We start from the raw sequence: 18,316 nt of genomic DNA, 5'->3' as shown, positions 1-18,316 counted from the left end.
ATATAGAATAATACCAAGTTTAAATATTATATTCACATTTACCCACATGCTAAAAAGATTTGGGTCTAATAACATGATCATCAAATATTTTATAGAAAGACTAAGTTCTCTTTTGGAGAACTACAAAAAGTTGCAGAAGTAACCATTCAAATGGAATGAATACAATGCAAAAGATGGCACACACATTTTGCATGTGGTTGTGATGCCAAGAACTATGTGAAGATGACAAAGAAAAAAGAAATCTGTGATGAATTAATACATGAATTACATTCCCAAAGGTCTCAAACCAGCATCTTTCATATAAATCTTGTTCTACTAAAGAGGCAGAATAGAAGCCCATCGATTAAAATACAAAACACTAAATGTGCCTTACAGTTTTTTCTATGCTTGGATTCTATCCTCTGTTCACGTTCTGCTTTCATCTGCTCAGCAGGAGTATCATCCACATAAGCCTTCCCTTCCTGAATTAGCTTCTCTGCATATTTCATTATAGTTTCAAAATGATCCGAGGTGTAAGTAAATTGATCTGGTTTGATATGCAACATTGCAACATCTTCCAAGATAACCTGCAAAAATAATCCAAAATAACCATCAACTTATCTTTTGCATTTTCTTGTGTATTTGCAATCCTTGATACTGCATTTGGGTAAATGTAATAATACACCATCAGTCACACACACACACACACACACACACACAAAAAAAAAAAAAAGCCTGAAAATGGTTGTGCAAGTTGTATATTAGATCAGACAAGGAAAAAAAAGATATTCATTATACTAGTCTCCAAATTTTCAGCTGAGAAAGCTGATCTCATGATGCAGCTTTTCATTTACTCTGGAAAACTGGTTATTATTGGTCATACTGACATTCATTTGCCCTCTCTTTGAATATATTGCAGTACTTCTGAATAAAGAGGATAAATGAGGCTAGGAAATTTCCCCAATTTTCCAATGCCTACTTAGTGCTTGTTTCATTCATATACTTACAATTATATGACAAAACGGAAACCTGCCTCTAATGACCAATTCATTTAAGAAATTGGTACTTACAGAAAAATATAGCACATTTTGGTAAATTATACAATTGAGGAAGAAAAAAACAAATTGAAGTTTTTTGGTATGGGAGCTCAATATTGCTTGATTTAGGTCTCAGACACAGAATATACAGATGAAGGAAATAAGCAACTACAAGAACAAAATTTACTCTCATACCATGAAGGTATCAGGTCACCAACTAATTTTAATTAACTTTTCTGACAAAGGGTCATCACTACACCTTTAATTACCTTCTCAAAATCTTCCTTTTCTTTTTCAGGATTTGTGTCATCAAATCTCATGATCAGTTTCCCTTTAAAGTTAACCTGGTAGTGCTGGTTCAGAAGAGCAGCTTTTGCATGCCCAATGTGTAAGTAACTAAAACAAAAACATTTCACAAAGAAACTCATTAACATGTTTTAGCTAAATACTTAAACTTAACCTTTTTGAGGAGATGAGAACTAAACAAAAATCCTTCTAGTTGATACTCCAGTCATATTTTATTTTCTAATAAAAAAGTACTGCGATAGAAAATCTGACCCTCACAGGAAGAAAAAGACTACAACATTTATAAAATAATCACAAGAAACAATTTTATACGTAAAATCTCACAAAGGGACAAGTTATTTGTCAACATTACAACCTTGAGGAAAAAAACTAAACAAAAACAAAACAATCTTAAGGAGAAAATCTTTTTTCTTATAGAGGAAATGACTAGTCATTTAGTTAGAGGAATATTGCTTCCAAAACGGCTTCCAGTGTTACTCAGGAGTGCATCTTCTTCACTAAGACTTGGTGCTACTGAAAACTGAGCACCCACCTCACACAGGCCAGCGAGAGGCATCTCTGAGGTCACCACTGCCATATAAGGACTCCATGAAAGGGCACATGAGGATAAGGAGGCTGCACAAGAGCCACATACTTCTCAAAACATCAGTTTTCTCAGAAGCCAACATAAAAGGATTTTAACTAAAGGACATTCCAGTACCAATGCTCCATGAATCACAATCTATGAAAACACTATTCTGTTCCTACAAGCAGTTGGTAATTACAAGGAATAAAATATGTCACAGGCACTGTTGATAATATTCTGTATCAACATTCTCCTCTATCAGTGAAGTGTGTAAAAAACAGTATCCTATGCCACCATTGTTGAAAGTACCCTCTCCTAGGCAGCAAACATGGCATGAAACAAGGAAGTTTTAATAATCAGTTCTCACGAATTTTTACCAGTTTCCCCTAATAATGACAGCCACGGTCCCACTGTGCTAGTCTCCTAGTTTCATGCCAACCTGATCTCAACTGTTGTCAACAGGGGAGGGGAAAATACAACTCCTTGTAAATCTTCACATCAATTTTTAAATCAATCCATGTTTTAAAATTCCTGCAGCATTCTAGATTGATGACTCAATGTTAACAAATATTTCTATGCACAGGTTAACACAGACAAGTACAAAGTAATGCATTTAGGGTTATTCAAAACTTTCTGCATAAAATAAAAGGCTGTTACTGGTTTCCCAGATGAGATTCTAAAACAGAAAAAGGACATTAGGGAAAAACAAATGAACTCCAAAAAAAGTATGGAGTTTAGTAATAGTAATAATATATCAGTAATGGCTCACCAGTTGTGACAAAGGTACCACACTAGTGTAAGATGTTAACAGATAACTGGGTTACAGATAACTGGGTGCAATGTGTGTGGGAACATTTTGGACTACATTATTTCTGTATATTAAAACTATTCTAAAAACAAAATGTTTGCCAAAAATAAAATAAATGACTGTGAGTTCCAAGAAAGAAACAGTAATACTTTCTGCAGTCTTTTTTGAAAGTTATACCTGTATCATGCTATACCCATCATTATTAGAAAGAGGGGAAAAACCCAACAAACTGACACTAATCACTAATAATCACTACCCATATTATGTGACAGTTAGTGTGCTTGGCTTTATATAAAGGAATTTAGGAGGGTGAGGAAATCAAACCATTATGCTAAAGATTTTATTTCTGAATCTGAAATGTATGTGGTTCTAACAATTCTATGAGGCCAAGAAAGCTAGCAGGACTATAAAATATTCACCAGGGAACTAAAATAATCAGCTCAAGAGAAAACTTGTATCAGATTAGCCAAAGAAAAGATGTATGCTACTTTCAGTACAAATACCAAATTAGGTTTCTGCCACACATAACAGATATAGGCAGAATTTTAAGTCAAATGGACTCTAGAGCCAGATAACACAAGTTTGAGTTTGGCAAATTACCAAAATATTTATCAGTTTCTGAAATCATTTGTAAAATGCAGATATTAAAGTGCTTTCCTCACAGGGCTGTTAGAATTAAAACACTGTATAATGCTTGGTAATACCTGTACATAAGAGATGCTATATATGTCAGCTAAGAATAAGGAAAAGGACAAAAGTCAAGCCTTCTGCCCTTTCATGAAAGACACAGACAAATAAAATGACTAAAAAGAAAAATTAAAAGAGGGAGCCTGGCTGGCTCAGTTGGTAGAGCATGCAACTCTTCACCTAAAGGGTGTAAATTTAAAGCCACATGCCGGGTGTAGAGATTACCTAAAAATAAAATCTTAAAAAAAAAAAAAAAAACTTTAAAAATTCTTTGTAGTATAAAGGGATAAGATAAAAATTATGAATAGTAAAACAAAAACAAAAAAAAATTAAAAAAATAAAAAACACCTGAATACCAATTTATATTCTAAGTCCCAAAACTGTATTTGGCCAAAAGCATGGTCTCTGAAATTGACATAATTACAGCAGACAAACGTACTCTAGTACACTAGAAATTAGTTAGTTCCTTCTATCCTTTACCTCACTGCCTAGAACAACAAACTTAAAAAAGTAGAGAGAAAATGTGGAATCCTAAAACTGATGTTCCTGTCAATGGCACTTATGAAAAGTTTGTGGAGAACTATTAAACACAGTTAAAATGTTTTTTTCCTTATCTGCTACTTCCCATTGCCTACACATTCCACTCATCACAAATGGCTAAGAATTTAGCTAAAGAAAACAAAATCTAAAATTAAAAAACTTGCAGAGGGGATCCCTGGGTGGCTTGGCGGTTTAGCGCTGCCTTCAGCCCAGGGCGTGATCCTGGAGACCCGGGATCGGGTCCTGCACTGGGCTCCCTGCATGGAGCCTACTTCTCCCTCTGCCTGTGTCTCTGCCTCTCTCTCTCTCTGTCTCTCATAAATGAATAAGTAAATAAAATCTTAAAAAAAAAAAAAAAACCTTGCGGAAACAAAATCATCTCACCAAATATGGCATAATACTTTCCTAATGGTTAAGTTCCTGAGGCTAATCACCTTAATAACAGCCATTGTATTGTATTACTATCACTGGAAGGGTGTTATTACAAAGCTTGTCCAGCATGCGCAGAGAAGCTGACGCATGTGAAAATGTGGACTCCCCTCAGCCTTGGGCAATGCTGGGCAAAGCCCCAGGCAGCCCCAGGCTGGTAGCTGCCAGCCAGAACAATCTATTTCTCTAAACAACTATTCAAATGTTATTATTTTCTATTGATGCCCAAAGTGAAAAGGGGCTAGGAAACCTGCTGACAATAGAAAGAACTGAAAAGGAATAGGCTTTTCAGGAGGCCCCTATCTTTATTCCAGAAAAGGAAAAATAAGTAAAAAATAATTCTATCATAACTTTTGCTTAAAGGACTGCTCCAGGTACAAATACAAACCTTATTAAATGAGAGCCTAAAAATCTCAAAATGTAAACAATACTTAAGGCTATTTATGGATATTTTTCTATTTAAAGTTCTCTCTGGGATAAAATAACATTATCTAATTAATAAGCTAAAACTACAAATTTAATACATTAACATTAATTGTCAATAAGACTATTAAGATGTTTAGAATTTTGATTCCCATCATCAAAATTTTATTTTCTTCTATATTAGCAATCTAGAAATATTAAAAGTATTGATCTCTACGCTTTTCCACTAAATATTATTCCACTGTAATTACAAGTTACATTTTCTTACCCACTAGCCTCTGGAGGAAATCTGACAGTAACCTTTCCCATCTCAGCACCTGGAAGCTCAACAAATTTCCCAACATCTTGTTTTTTCTCAGGTGTCTGAAAAGCAGAACAGAAACAACAAATACAGTTCTATCATTAAATGTTTAAGAATACATTCATTCAACAAATACTCAGTAGCCACCATGTGTGAGGGACGGTTATGAGACAAATGATGACTAGAACGCTGTCCTTGCACTTGAGGACCCAAAACCTTGGGAAGGATGTAAATAAAACCAAATACTGCTAATAGAAATATACATATATATTTACAGAGTGCTGTTAAAGCAGTCAGTTGAAGTTAACCAACAGCCTCTAAAGTCATCAGGAAAAGCTTAAAAGGAGGTCAGAATCAAGTTGGACCTTAAAAAAATACATGGAAATATATCCAATGCAGAATCTGTAAGAGTCTTCATTCTAAGAAAAGGAACAACAGCACAAGTAAAACACAAAGGCAATATGATTGCTCATGAAAAGTTAGAAATGCACGTGGAATGGGTGGGCAAGGAAGCTGAAACTGTTGCCAAGGCCCAAAATATGAAGCCCCTTAAAAACGTGCTTTTAGGTTTTAGGCAGGGAGGAAATCCCAGGAGTAACGATACCATTTATTTGCATTTTCTAAAACGATACCCAGGGGATCCCTGGGTGGCGCAACGGTTTAGCGCCTGCCTTTGGCCCAGGGTGTGATCCTGGAGACTGGGGATCAAATCCCACATCGGGCTCCCGGTGCATGGAGCCTGCTTCTCCCTCTGCCTATGTCTCTGCCTTTCTCTCGCTCTCTCTCTCTATCATAAATAAATTTAAAAATTTAAATAAATAAATAAATAAATAAATAAATAAATAAATAAATAAATAAATAAATAAATAAAACGATACCCAGGACAATGCAGAGGCTGAACTAGAAAAGAGAAAGACTTTGGATGAGATTATGGTATTAAATCAAGCAGGGGGTAATGAGGCTTCAATAAAAACCAGTAGTAACTGAGACAGAAAACATTATCGATAGGTATGAAAAGAAGAAAACTTGGTGACTAAATACATGGGAAAAATGGTGAAGGGTGAGTGACGATTTTTAGCCAAAACCACTGACTGGACTGTGGTGTCTCTGTCCAAGCAGGGAGTAGTTTTCAAATTTTACTGCATTGGAAAACCTTTCAAAAACTTTATGTGTGAAACAGATCATAATAGATAAACTCTGGCTGGGGAAGAGAACCTTTTGTACTGGACTCTATATCACATTCTCATAGAGAATCAACAAAAAGGCTCTGCAGAAGCCCAAGACTCAAAGGTCAAAAATGAACAAACAGTAGAGTGGGAAGAAAAATTCGTCATATAGCTATAAATAATGAGATTTTAGTTACTTTGAGTTTGGATTTCCTAAGAGACATACACTGGATGATCATAATATTTTAGACACATAATTACAAAGATTAAAGCTTTATGAAGTTAAACAGTTAAAGGAAGCCAAGACTTAACAGATTCTGAAGTTCTTTCCAAAAAGATTCCTTTTCACATATGAAAAAAAATTAACTACGAATAGGAATAATTTTCTATTCTGCTCTACGGTCTCAAACAGACTAAGATATCAGCATTAAAAAAGCTTACCACTTTAGCTTTGGTCGCTGAAATGTTCCACTTGGTACCTACAGACTGGAAGGCCTGCTGGGCTTCGAGAAAGCCAAACCAGCGTTTTATGTGCACTGGAGCTTTGTTCTGTTTCAACTGTTCCTGCCATGCAGCATTTCCTAATAACAAATATAATTTTAAAACCATTCAATAAATCCACAACTTTATAAGCAAAGTTCTAGCTGTGGTTAATTTAAGTAAATGAGGGATCCCTGGGTGGCGCAGCGGTTTGGCGCCTGCCTTTGGCCCAGGGCGCGATCCTGGAGACCCGGGATCGAATCCCACGTCGGGCTCCCGGTGCATGGAGCCTGCTTCTCCCTCTGCCTGTGTCTTTGCCTCTCTCTCTCTCTGTGACTAGCATAAATTAAGTAAATAAATAAATAAATAAATAAATAAATAAATAAATAAAATAATTTAAGTAAATGAGATGGCCTAAAGTTGTGCTTCCATAGGTGTGCCTGGCTGGCTCAGTCCATAGAGCACATGACTCTTAATCCCAGGGTCTTCAGTCCAAGCCCCATGTTGGGCATGGAGCCGACTTTAAAAGGAAAAAAAAAAAAAAAGATGTGCTTCTATAATAAAAAATTTACAATCTAGGTATACATTTAAATGTTTTCTAATACTTTAATATGCTTTACAGGACAAAAGTAAGTTAAAAATATTTCTGCAGTTCAACTCACTGAAGTGAATATTACATCCTGCCCTCACCACCACCACACCCCCAGTATAAGGCCAATACCATATCTCACAATGAAGGAAAGGCTTTAAGTAGGTCAACTAGAAAAAAAAATAGAAATCAAGATCAAGATGGAGCTCATTTCTTCAGAAGTAATATCAAAAGCAGGCACTGAAGGAAAATTTAATTCTTTAATATCACAAAGTTACATCCTTAAGATATTATCTTCCTTTCATGAATATTTAAGTCAAAAATTTTAAAAAAGACAAAAATATCAAACCTATACATGAAAACATCTAATCAGAAAAGACCTTCATTTTATGTTGGTTATTATTAACAATGTAATTGAGTTTGGAGAAGTTTTAGCCACAAAAATAGTATACACAACATTAAAAAAAACAAACCATAAAACGCAGATTTAAAGAATGATAAAATCTGGCATTTTTGCTTTTTATTTTTTTAAAGAAAATTAACAAAATTCAAGTCCTGTTTATATCTCTCATCAATCCTATAATCTCATCCTGTTGCCAACAAGTCATAGAAAAAAGAATTCATGGGATCTCTGGGTGGCTCAGCAGTTTAGCGCCTGCCTTTGGCCCAGGGCGCGATCCTGGAGTCCCGGGATTGGGTCCCGCATGGAGCCTGCTTCTCCCTCTGCCTCTCTATGTCTATCATGAATAAATAAATAAAATCTTAAAAAAAAAAAAAAAAAAAGATTTTGTGACCTCCAAGAGGAAACACTCCACACCATTCCTCAAACATACAGACACCCCTATCAAGTAATGAGAGACAACAATGCCTGGAATAAAGGAATGGCTGAGACAGGAGAGGTGCTGATAAAAATGGGATAAGGGCTTCTTTAAGCAGGACCAAGGTCAGCTTTACAAGCAGAAGGGAGCTGGGTTAGTGAGAGAGAGATTACCTCTTGTGACAGCAAAGGATTGGGAATTCCTGTACCTGGACAGGAATAAAACAGCCAAGGCAGTCATCTGTTTCCAAGGAAGTCCTAAATGATTCTCTTTCTATATACACAACCCACCCTCTCTCTCTCTCACACATACACAGATATATACATATGTATATATGTAGAAATATGCATACATATTCAGCAAAATATCAAGTAATAAAAAGAGAGCATTCTTCAGAAAGAATAACTGATACCTTTTAGGGTGGCCCAAACACATAAATCTGCTAAGCTCAAGGAATTTCCAACTAAGTATGTTCTCAGAGATAGGCAATGATTGAGCTCGTTGATTGCAGAAGTAAACAAATTACATGAAGACAATTTTGTAGCACTAAACTCCAACCAGTGATCAATCTGTGGACATAATAGAAAAGAAATGCACACCTCAAGGTTTAGATTTAAGCAAACGACCTCAGAACCATGCCTATCTTACCTCAAATTATAGAATTTGCCATTATGTGCATTTAATTTACCTGAGATCTAAATTGGCATTTTAAAAAACAAATTTCATTGCTCTAGTTCTGTGGGTTTTTTGTTTTCTGCAGAGATACAGAGGGGCACTTCAGGTAAGAAAAAGAAAAAAGATTTGATAACTGGCAGCAGGAAGGAATAACCCACTTAATCAAAACAAATAGGTGATTCCTAGCCAAACAGATTCATCCACCTGCAAAATTTAAAAGTAAATACCTAGGAAACTATTCCTTATATATTTAATTTTATAAAATTCAGGAGACTTGGAGCTGAATACAAACAAGTAACTGGAAACAGACTACTGGAAGTTAATCTACAGCTGCTGTAATTAGAGTATATACCTAGAAAGGAAAAGGAGATCCAAACTATGAGTGTGACCCTGGGAAAACCTCTTAACTTGTCTAGGCCTGCTGCCTCATCTGTAAAGTTAAGGGAGTTGCAGAAGATGATCTACACAGTCATATCCAGCTTTGAAACTCCAGGAATCTAGGAAGAAGACAGTACTCACTGACACAACCAGACAGCTTGTATGGGATTTAAAGTTCAAACTTAGAGGGGGGAAAAAAAGTTCAAACTTAGGAGCTATGAGGTTTGATTTTTTCCTCTGAAAATTAAAAAAAGAGGAGACTTTCTTAGCTAGGTCTATCACTAAACTCCATTAATATCCTTACACAGAATAATAGCACATAAGCCAACAATAAAATAAAATTCCCAGAAGAACAGAAGCATAAATCAAAGCAAAACAAACCTAAGGAAAAATTCATTTCTTACCTCAGTATGTTCCAGAAGGTTCGAGCCATAGAGCCCAGTTGTGGTTGCAACTCGAGCCAAGTAGCGAAGTATGGAATTTATGTCTGTGAATACCACATTCCTAGAACATAAGCATGAGATAAAATATTACCATAGCTCTAGCAAATCAGTAGGAGTTATGAGACTTACAAAGAACTATAAAAATATAAACCTTATGTTTACCATGTATTTACCACTACAGTTAAAAAAAATCTAATTTATTCTGTTCTGAATGTTCAGCTAAATTCAACAATTCAGTTCAGAGTGAACTATCTATAAAGCTTTGTCCTTCTATTTATTCAATGGTGAAAATATGAAAATATAACTGGGGTAGCAAGAACAGTGATTTAAAATAAATCAAAGGAGAGAAGTCAAGGATATACACTCATAGAGGCTGGTTGCATCAACTTCCAGGTACAGTACAGATCAAATCCCATCAAAATTGTTCTGTAAAAAATTATTTGTTTTTAAAGATTTTATTTATTTATTCATGATACAGAGACAGAGAGAGAGGCAGAGACACAGGCAGAGGGAGAAGCGGCTCCATGCAGGAAGCCCGATGTGGGACTCAATCTTGGGCCTCCAGGATCACGCCCTGGGTGAAGGCGGCACTAAACCGCTGAGCCACCCAGGCTACCCCCAAATTTATTTTTTTAAAAGACACACACCCATAAGGAAAAAGAGACTAAGGAGAAGAAACAGTAACAATACAGTTTAAGAAGCTAGACAAAAAAAAAAGAAGCTAGACAGCAGATGGATTCAACAGGTCTGAAGAAACTGGATTTTAAGTGGGCAGTGGACAAAGCTGAAAACCAACCAACCTGAATTTTAGAATCCATGGAAGACATGAATCAATGGACGTGAGAGTGAACTGGGGCTAAAACAAGGAGGGGTGGTGGAAAGTCTAAGGAGTGGGAAACAGAATCCATCAGACCCTATTCTGCTTTGCTCAACTGCTCCCCTTACTCAATCTTGGCAAAAACTGAAGCTTTATTTTCTAAGGAGTAAAACAAAGGGTCTCTCAACTGGGGGAAATCTGGCATAGCTGTGAGCTGGGTTATGCAGGTAACTGGGAGAATGAATGTGTGTGTATACATACCAGATGCTGAGATCCCTAGCCTTCTTCCCACCCTCAGCTCTCAAATTGTTCTGGCATCAATTCTTTACCTTCCAAACAGGAGACTGAAAGTCTTCACTGAATAATCTGATTGGTCTAAGAAGAAATAACTAAGGATATAACATCAGAAGTTCGCTCTGATGCTCAGTCCATCCCAAAGTATGCTCAAAGCTAACACATCTTTGTCAGATGTAAGGTCAGAACTTGTAAACAGCTTTAAATTCCAATCAAAATCTGAGGAGGTCATCAGGAGTTATCAAATATTTGAAGGAAGCTTTTAACTTGAAAGATAGTAACCAAAATAAACACATGGAAAATACAACTTGGACAAATTAAGGGAAAGAAAATTTAAAAAGTAAATAAATAAATTTCCTTTAAACAATGAAAAATATATTGCAGTCATAAAACAAGAACAGGATACTGTAAAAGCAGTACTCAAAAAATTAAAAAAAAAACACTCTTAAATACTAAAAATATAATAGCAGAGATAGAAAACTCAGTTAGGAAAAAAAAAAAAAAAAAACAGGATGATAAAGTGAAGAACTCTCCAGAAAGTAAAGAAAAAATAGATGGATAATGAAGGTGATACTTAATCCCAACATCCATTTAAGATCAGAAAAAGGAAGAAAAAAACATCAAAGATAAAATTTTTTAAATTTTCCAAAAAAGAAGGTTCTCCAAATTTTCACATTCAAAGGGGACCAAGTACCCAGTGAAACAGATTAAAAATAGACCCACATAGGGCATGTGGCTGGCTCAGTCAATAGAACAGGTGACTCTTGATCTCGGGGTTGTGAGTTCAAACTCCACACCAGATGTAGAGATTACTTAAAAATAAAATCTTAACAACAACAAAACAGACCCATACCAGAGCATATTACTGTGAAATTTCAGAATACTGAATCACAAGAAAATATTCCTACAAACTACTGAAGTAACATAAAAAAGATCAGGAATCAGAGAGGTTTTAGAAGAGAACAAAGCAAACAAACAATTATTCCATGGAAAAGTAAAAGTTGTATACACAAACTAATCATAGTATGTGGCTCAGCAGTGAATAAAACTTACGGGGTCATTACAGTGTAAACACTGAACGGCAGTGGAACCAAAATTATGATACAGGGGCAGCCCCGGTGGCTCAGCGGTTTAGCGCCGCCTTGGGCCTGGGGTGTGATCCTGGAGTCCAAGGATCGAGTCCCATATCAGACTCCCTGCATGGAGCCTGCTTCTCCCTCTGCCTGTGTCTCTGCCTTTCTCTCTGTCATGAATAAATATAAAAATCTTAAAAAAAAAAAAAAAAATTATGATACAACTACAGTGGGAGGAAGGGGAAGATGGGGAGTAGAAGAGTGTGTCTGAGTATGTGTTTTTGTGGATCTTGCCCCTTTCTCAATGTAAGTCTTTTTGTCAGTTTATTATTGATCTTTTTTTTATTATTATTGATCTTTTAAACACATTTCAAATCTGTATCCTGCTCGAGAATACCCTTGAAAACTTCTTTTAATTTGGCTCAGATTTTACCACGTGGTAAAGTATTCTTAAAAGAATCTGAGGGGATCCCTGGGTGGCACAGCAGTTTGGCGCTTGCCTTTGGCCCAGGGCGTGATCCTGGAGACCCGGGATCGAATCCCACGTCGGGCTCCCGGTGCCTGGAGCCTGCTTCTCCCTCTGCCTATGTCTCTGCCTCTCTCTCTCTCTTTCTCTCTGTGACTATCATAAATAAATTAAAAAAAAAATTTAAAAAAAAAAAAAAAAGAATCTGAAACCAGGTTGTGCCTATTTGTTTCATTAAACTAAAATTAAGATTAATAATATCTCCTATTCCAGTTCTTTTTTATTCTTCTCAGTGGGTTCCAGAAAAAAAAGATGTTTAATCTTCCATACATCAAAAACATACAATATATGCTCATTGTAGAATGCTGTGAAAAGGGCAGCCCCGGTGGCGCAGCGGTTTAGCGCCGCCTGCAGCCCAGGGTGTGATCCTAGAGACCCGGGATCGAGTCCCACATCGGGCTCCTTGCATGGAGCCTGCTTCTCCCTCTGCCTGTGTCTCTGCCTCTCTCTCTCTGTGTGTGCTTCTCACGAATAAATAAATAAATAAATCTTTTTTAAAAAAAAAGAATGCTGCGAAAACAGAGAAGTAAAAAGAAAAAAAAAAACTTTCTGTACATCTCTAGTTCCTTTTAGATTATAAGTGGGATCAGATAGCTTGCTGACAAATACAAGTATCTGGATATGCTTCTTTTAAGAATGAGGGAAAAAAGCATACTTCTCTCTACAATCTACCAACTAGCATATCAAACAGAGAACACTGAATTCTGAATATTTAAAAAATGCTGTTCAGTACTGAAAACAAATATAAAAGTACCTACTCAGACACATGAAGAATATTCTCTTTCCCTTCTTCAACAGAAATGCTGATGTTGTCTTTCACATGTTCTACAGCCAGCAAAGCTCCTAAAAGTAATGAGATGAAAAGATTTTTATTAACAATGTAGTACTTAAAACTTGAATCATAAAAAAAAAGAAAAAAAAACTTGAATCATAAAGCAGTAAGAATGACTCAACAAGCCATTATTAAGTCCTGCAAGAAGTAAACTTTTTCCCCAGTAGTCTATAAACAGAAAGGATAACCTTCTAGTCTTGGAGAAATAATATATCAGAAACTATTCACTAGCATAGTCCAGCTAATTTTGAGTATGTTCAGCTTCCACTTAAGGGTCTTGAAATAAATCTTTTCCTCCCACAGGAGACAAGAAATGAGAATAATGCCTTGTTTAAAAACTATTGTTTATAGCATCTGAGTGATTACCAGGCATCATGCTAAATTGTTTTACAACCTTATTATAATTCTTAATCTTTGTAGTGATCTTAAGAGATAGACATCTTTATCTCTGTTTTACAGAAGAGGAAATTGAAGCTTGTAAAGATTAAATAATGAACCCAAAATCCTTGACTAAATATGTGGCACTGAGGAACTGAATGCAAGCCTAAGGCAGTCCAGAAGTCAAACTCTAAAACACCTTATAATCTGCTTCTCAACACTTACTAAATACCCTAAATCGATTCATTAATCCTTTACCCTTTAAATTTGGTTAACACAGATCACCAGCACCCAGATACTGATTTCTAAATATCAAGCTCCACTGGAAACAGGGCTGTGGCAGGGAAAGTACAAGACAGACCTAGAAAATTTTGTGCCAGAAAGCAAATACTCAAACAGATATGCCAGAATGACTCAGAGGCCAACCTGGAGGGGCTCCCACTGGCAAACAGTAGCAATGTAACTGCTAATGTAAATGATACTAGTTGTAGTGTATCCTTACAATGAAATTCTACTGGCAAATAAAGAGTATGAAGTGGTGTTACAGGCAACAAGATAGATGAATCCCAAAACATTAACCTAGATACAAAAGAATATACATGATATGATTCAATGTATGTAAAATTCTAGAAAAAACAAAACAATAGTGACAGAAAGCAGATCAGTGGCTATCAGGGACCAGAGATAGGGAAAGGGAACTGACTGCAAAGGGGCAGAAGGGAACTTTCCAAAATGAGAAATATTCTGTCATTATTGCAGTGGTTATTGTACATATTTGCCAATTTTAAATTAGCAAAGTTTAGTAAATGCACGTTATAACTCAACAAGACTAATTTTTTAAAATAAAATTTTAACATTAAAGGATAAAAGTAAATAATACACACCATAACCGGAGTACATTTTGTTATGAATTTTTTTAATGGTAAAGGAAAATATGTTCTGACAGAAAAATGCCAACTAATACATGTAGAAAAAACAGCAGAATCGGAAGGTCATCTTTTGGCATCATCTTAATAATAATCAAGTTAAGCAGGAAGCATCAATGGATGCAGAAACCAGTAAAGGAAGGTTTGAGTGGAATGTGGATATGGTCCCAAAGCATCTCTCCACAAAATGCCTGGTAAATGCAAAGGCAAAACTTTGCAGTGTGTAAAGCTGGCTGACACCATCTTAAGTAATCGAGGTTAGATCATCAGTAACAGGAAAAATCAAATTCATGCATCAGTTAATGGATTGCAATGAAGAATAATGAACCACTTTATTACTCTTGCCAAAGATGCGTAGCTGAATATAACCATAAGAAAACATCAAACGATCTGATCAGAACATTCAAGTAAGTGGTCTTTAGTCTTCAGAGAGGTCAAAGCTATGAAAGCCAAGGAAAGATTGAAGAAACATTACAGAATGAAAGAAACGGGAGAGACATGACAACTAGGTGCAAAGCCATGATTCTGGATTTTGATCCCTGTACTAAGGAGAGTGTTGCTGGAACAATTAGTGTTGGGATGTGAATAGGGTCTGTGCATTAAATGGAAGAATGGTATCAATGTGTACTTCCTGATTTTGATGGTCCTGTCAAGTCACATAAAGAGTTTCCTTGCTTGAGAGCTGTTAACATTGGCGGATTCCTGATGTTGAAGCATCATTATCTGCAGTATGCTCTCCAGTGGTACAGAAGGAAACATGTACTTTGTTCTATCCTTGCACCTTTTAAATTTGAAATTATTTTAAGATTAAAAAAAAAAAAACTTCACATGCTGAATGCATGTAAAACAGGGAAATTCCAGTAATGCAATCTCTTTCTCTAAAGATTTCCTCCAATTGTACTGATTTAAACGTGTATATTTTAATCAAACAGTGGGACGAATTAAAAAAGGAGAGAAGAAACAAACATACATATATTCTGTAACTGGTCTACAGCTCAAAATGACAATAAATTTCTTTATAATCCTCCTCCAGAACAGTCAGAATGGGACCCCGCGTTCTATTAATGCACTAAGGAAATGGGGGATTTTCTAAGTAATACTAGTAAAAACTACAGCTATGGAATATCTAAAATGTGTCAGAAATTTTGCCTACAGTCTCATTTACTTCTGGCAACCAACCCTAGGTAGATAAAAATCTATTCCTCCTTTCTTAGTCAAGGGAATGGTGGGAGAAGCCAAACACGGAACCTGCCATGGCTCGGCAACCAGGACTGGACGCAGGTCTCCAGGAACCAAATGTTTTCGCTTTTAACCACGAGACCACATTGCCTAGTGCTTTCCAGCCCAAAGAGCAAGCCCATTTCTTTTAGAGTTTATTGATGTGTGTGAGGTTAGCCCATAATTACTGGAGCCAATATGCTAAAACCTTACCATCTCTAAAGTATTTAAAATGGCTATTAAATTGTGGGTTTTATTCCAAAAGACTCAGAACACCACCGAAGTTGACAATGTAACGAGTAATTTTGTCAAGCCTATATGACCAATTGCATCTAAAGATCTGCCCTGGGCAGCCCGGGTGGCTCAGTGATTTAGCTCCTGCCTTCCGCCCAGGGTGGGATCCTGGAGACCTGGAAACGAGTCCCACATCGGGTTCCCTGCATGGAGCCTGCTTGTCCCTCTGCCTGTGTCTCTGCCTCTCAATCTCCCTCTCATGAATAAATAAATAAAATCTTTAAAAATAATATCGGGCTCCCTACATGGAGCCTGCTTCTCCCTCTGCCTGTGTCTCTGCCTCTCTCTGTGTCTCTCATGAGTAAATAAATAAAATTAGAAAAAAAATAATAAAAAATAATAATAAAAATAAAAATAAAGATCTGCCCTTCTCCCACATTAAAAAAAAAAAAAAAAAGTACTTGTGGGGGCGCCTGGCTGGCTTAGTCGGTAGAGCAGGTGACTCCTGGTGTTGGCCGTTGACTTGCAGCCCAAGTCTGGTGCAGAGCTTACTTAAAAATAAAATTCCAGGGGATCCCTGGGTGGCGCAGCGGTTTGGCGCCTGCCTTTGGCCCAGGGCGCGATCCTGGAGACCCGGGATCGAGTCCCACGTCGGGCTCCCGGTGCATGGGGCCTGCTTCTCCCTCTGCCTGTGTCTCTGCCTCTCTCTCTCTCTGTGTGACTATCATAAATAAATAAAAATTAAAAAAAATAAAATAAAATTCCAGAAAAAGAAATTTTTTTTAAGTACTCGTGAGTCTATACTATGCATACACATTAACAGCCAGGAGACTAACAAACTACTTAAATTCTTTTCTGTAAGTTCCCAAAGTAAAAAAAAAAGGGGGGGGGGCCGGAATTCTAAGCTATCTATGTCCAGGAACCTCGGTCACAGGGAAAAAAAAAATCAGATCTAAGCAGAATGTAACGTGCAACGAGGAAGGTGACAGACCCGACGAGCGCTCCGGCGCGGCGCGCGTCCAAGGGTGTGGAGCAGGGCAACCCCCGGGGCCGCAGGGTACCCGAGCGTCCCAGCGATTACTCTGCCGCCGCTAATTAAAAAATAAACGCAACCTCAGCTCAGCTCCTACCGTCTTCTGCCCCGTTCCCCGGGAGCGCCGCGAATCCTAAAGTCAGTCGAGCGGATGGAAGATCTTTTCTGAGAAGAGGCAGCTTAAGGAAGGGGGTAGGGGGGAGGGCGTAAAGCTCAAAGAGGAGGCGAGAAGACGCCGGGGTTTTAAGTGCCGAACGGTGTTTCCACGAGCCGCTTCGGGTGTGCAGGGCAAGCCATCTCCAACGCCCGCGGGAGGAGGGCAGGCTGAGGGGAGAGGTCCGAGGCGGGGGCCGGCGGGGGCCCGCGGGGCCCGGCTCACACCACGCCTCCCTCCGCGCCCGAGAAGCCGCCGTCAGGAGCCGAGCGGCGCGCCGCGGGGCGGGAGGCGCGGGGCGCACAGCTGCTCCGGGAGCCGCTTCGGGGCGAGGGCGGGCCTACTCCCCCAGACCGCGGCCGCCACTGCGCCACGCCGGGCCCGGCGACCTTCCCCGCCCCGCACCCTCCCGGGCTGATGCAACCCCCGCGGGTCCGCGGCCTCGGCCCCTTACCCAGCGGAGGGTCTCCTGCATTCACGGTCAGACAGAGCGTCGCCATCGCCCCGGGTCCGCGGCTGCCCGTCAGCGCGCCCGACGGCCGCCTGAACCCCTCCGAACCCGCCGAAAGCGAGAAGCTGCAACGTGTGCGCGCGCCGGACGCTGCCGCAGCCTTCGCCCCTCCCCTGCGTCGTGGCTGCCGCCGTCTTGGGGCGCACCGCGTGCGTCATCGCCGTGCGCCGCCTCCGCCCCGCCGCGGCGCCCGAGGCCCCCGCCCCCGCCCCCGCCCCCGCCCCCTCTGCGCCTGGGGACCGGAGGGCGTACGTGGCGCCGCGGGGACGCTGAAGCGAACGGGATTTACGACACTTCGTAAAGCGAGGGGCAGGTCGTGAGACCGGTTCGAGCGTGTGCGGGCGTGGGCGTGAGGCGTGGGCGTGAGGCGTGGGCGGGAGGCCGGGCGGCGAGCCAGCCGAGCGGCTGCCGGGGGTGGCGCCGCGTGTTTGTAAACACCGCGGGGTCGCGGAGGCGTGCGCCCGACTGACGGCCGAGGCTGCGCTGGGGCTGGGGCGGCCTTTCTCGTGTTTCCTCGTGGTTTTTCAAAACAAGAACGTATTTCCAAGAGTTAGTTTCGTAGGTGAAAATAATGCTTAAGGAGGGTTTACTTGTAAAAGGCATTTCTGAAAGCTGGTGCCCGGTTTTGTGTTGACGTTGTTCGCCTGGACTCTGCAAGCGCCCCTTCCACGGGGTCCTCGGGTTTCTCCTCCACAC

General features: G+C 39.2%; 1 protein-coding gene across 2 annotated transcripts in view; it reads right to left on the bottom strand.

Moving 5' to 3' along the window:
• The window catches only part of EPRS1 (glutamyl-prolyl-tRNA synthetase 1), a 68,874-nt gene extending 51,109 nt beyond the window's left edge, over positions 1-17,765 (bottom strand). For both annotated transcript variants that reach the window (XM_072814611.1, XM_072814612.1), the window contains exons 1-8: positions 17,564-17,765; positions 13,093-13,177; positions 9,586-9,685; positions 8,541-8,697; positions 6,683-6,822; positions 5,043-5,137; positions 1,286-1,412; positions 374-566 (exon numbers count right to left, since the gene is read on the bottom strand). In XM_072814611.1, the coding sequence (XP_072670712.1) occupies positions 374-566; positions 1,286-1,412; positions 5,043-5,137; positions 6,683-6,822; positions 8,541-8,697; positions 9,586-9,685; positions 13,093-13,177; positions 17,564-17,609 (943 nt within the window). In that variant the 5' untranslated portion in view covers positions 17,610-17,765. The remainder of the gene's footprint in view (positions 1-373; positions 567-1,285; positions 1,413-5,042; positions 5,138-6,682; positions 6,823-8,540; positions 8,698-9,585; positions 9,686-13,092; positions 13,178-17,563) is intronic.
• Between the last annotated feature and the right edge of the window lie 551 nt (positions 17,766-18,316).

This window comes from Canis lupus, chromosome 38, assembly GCF_048164855.1.
Source record: "Canis lupus baileyi chromosome 38, mCanLup2.hap1, whole genome shotgun sequence".
Lineage (NCBI taxonomy): Eukaryota > Metazoa > Chordata > Mammalia > Carnivora > Canidae > Canis > Canis lupus.
Note: the sequence above shows the minus strand (reverse complement) of the source record. Positions and strands in the feature narration are given on the sequence as shown.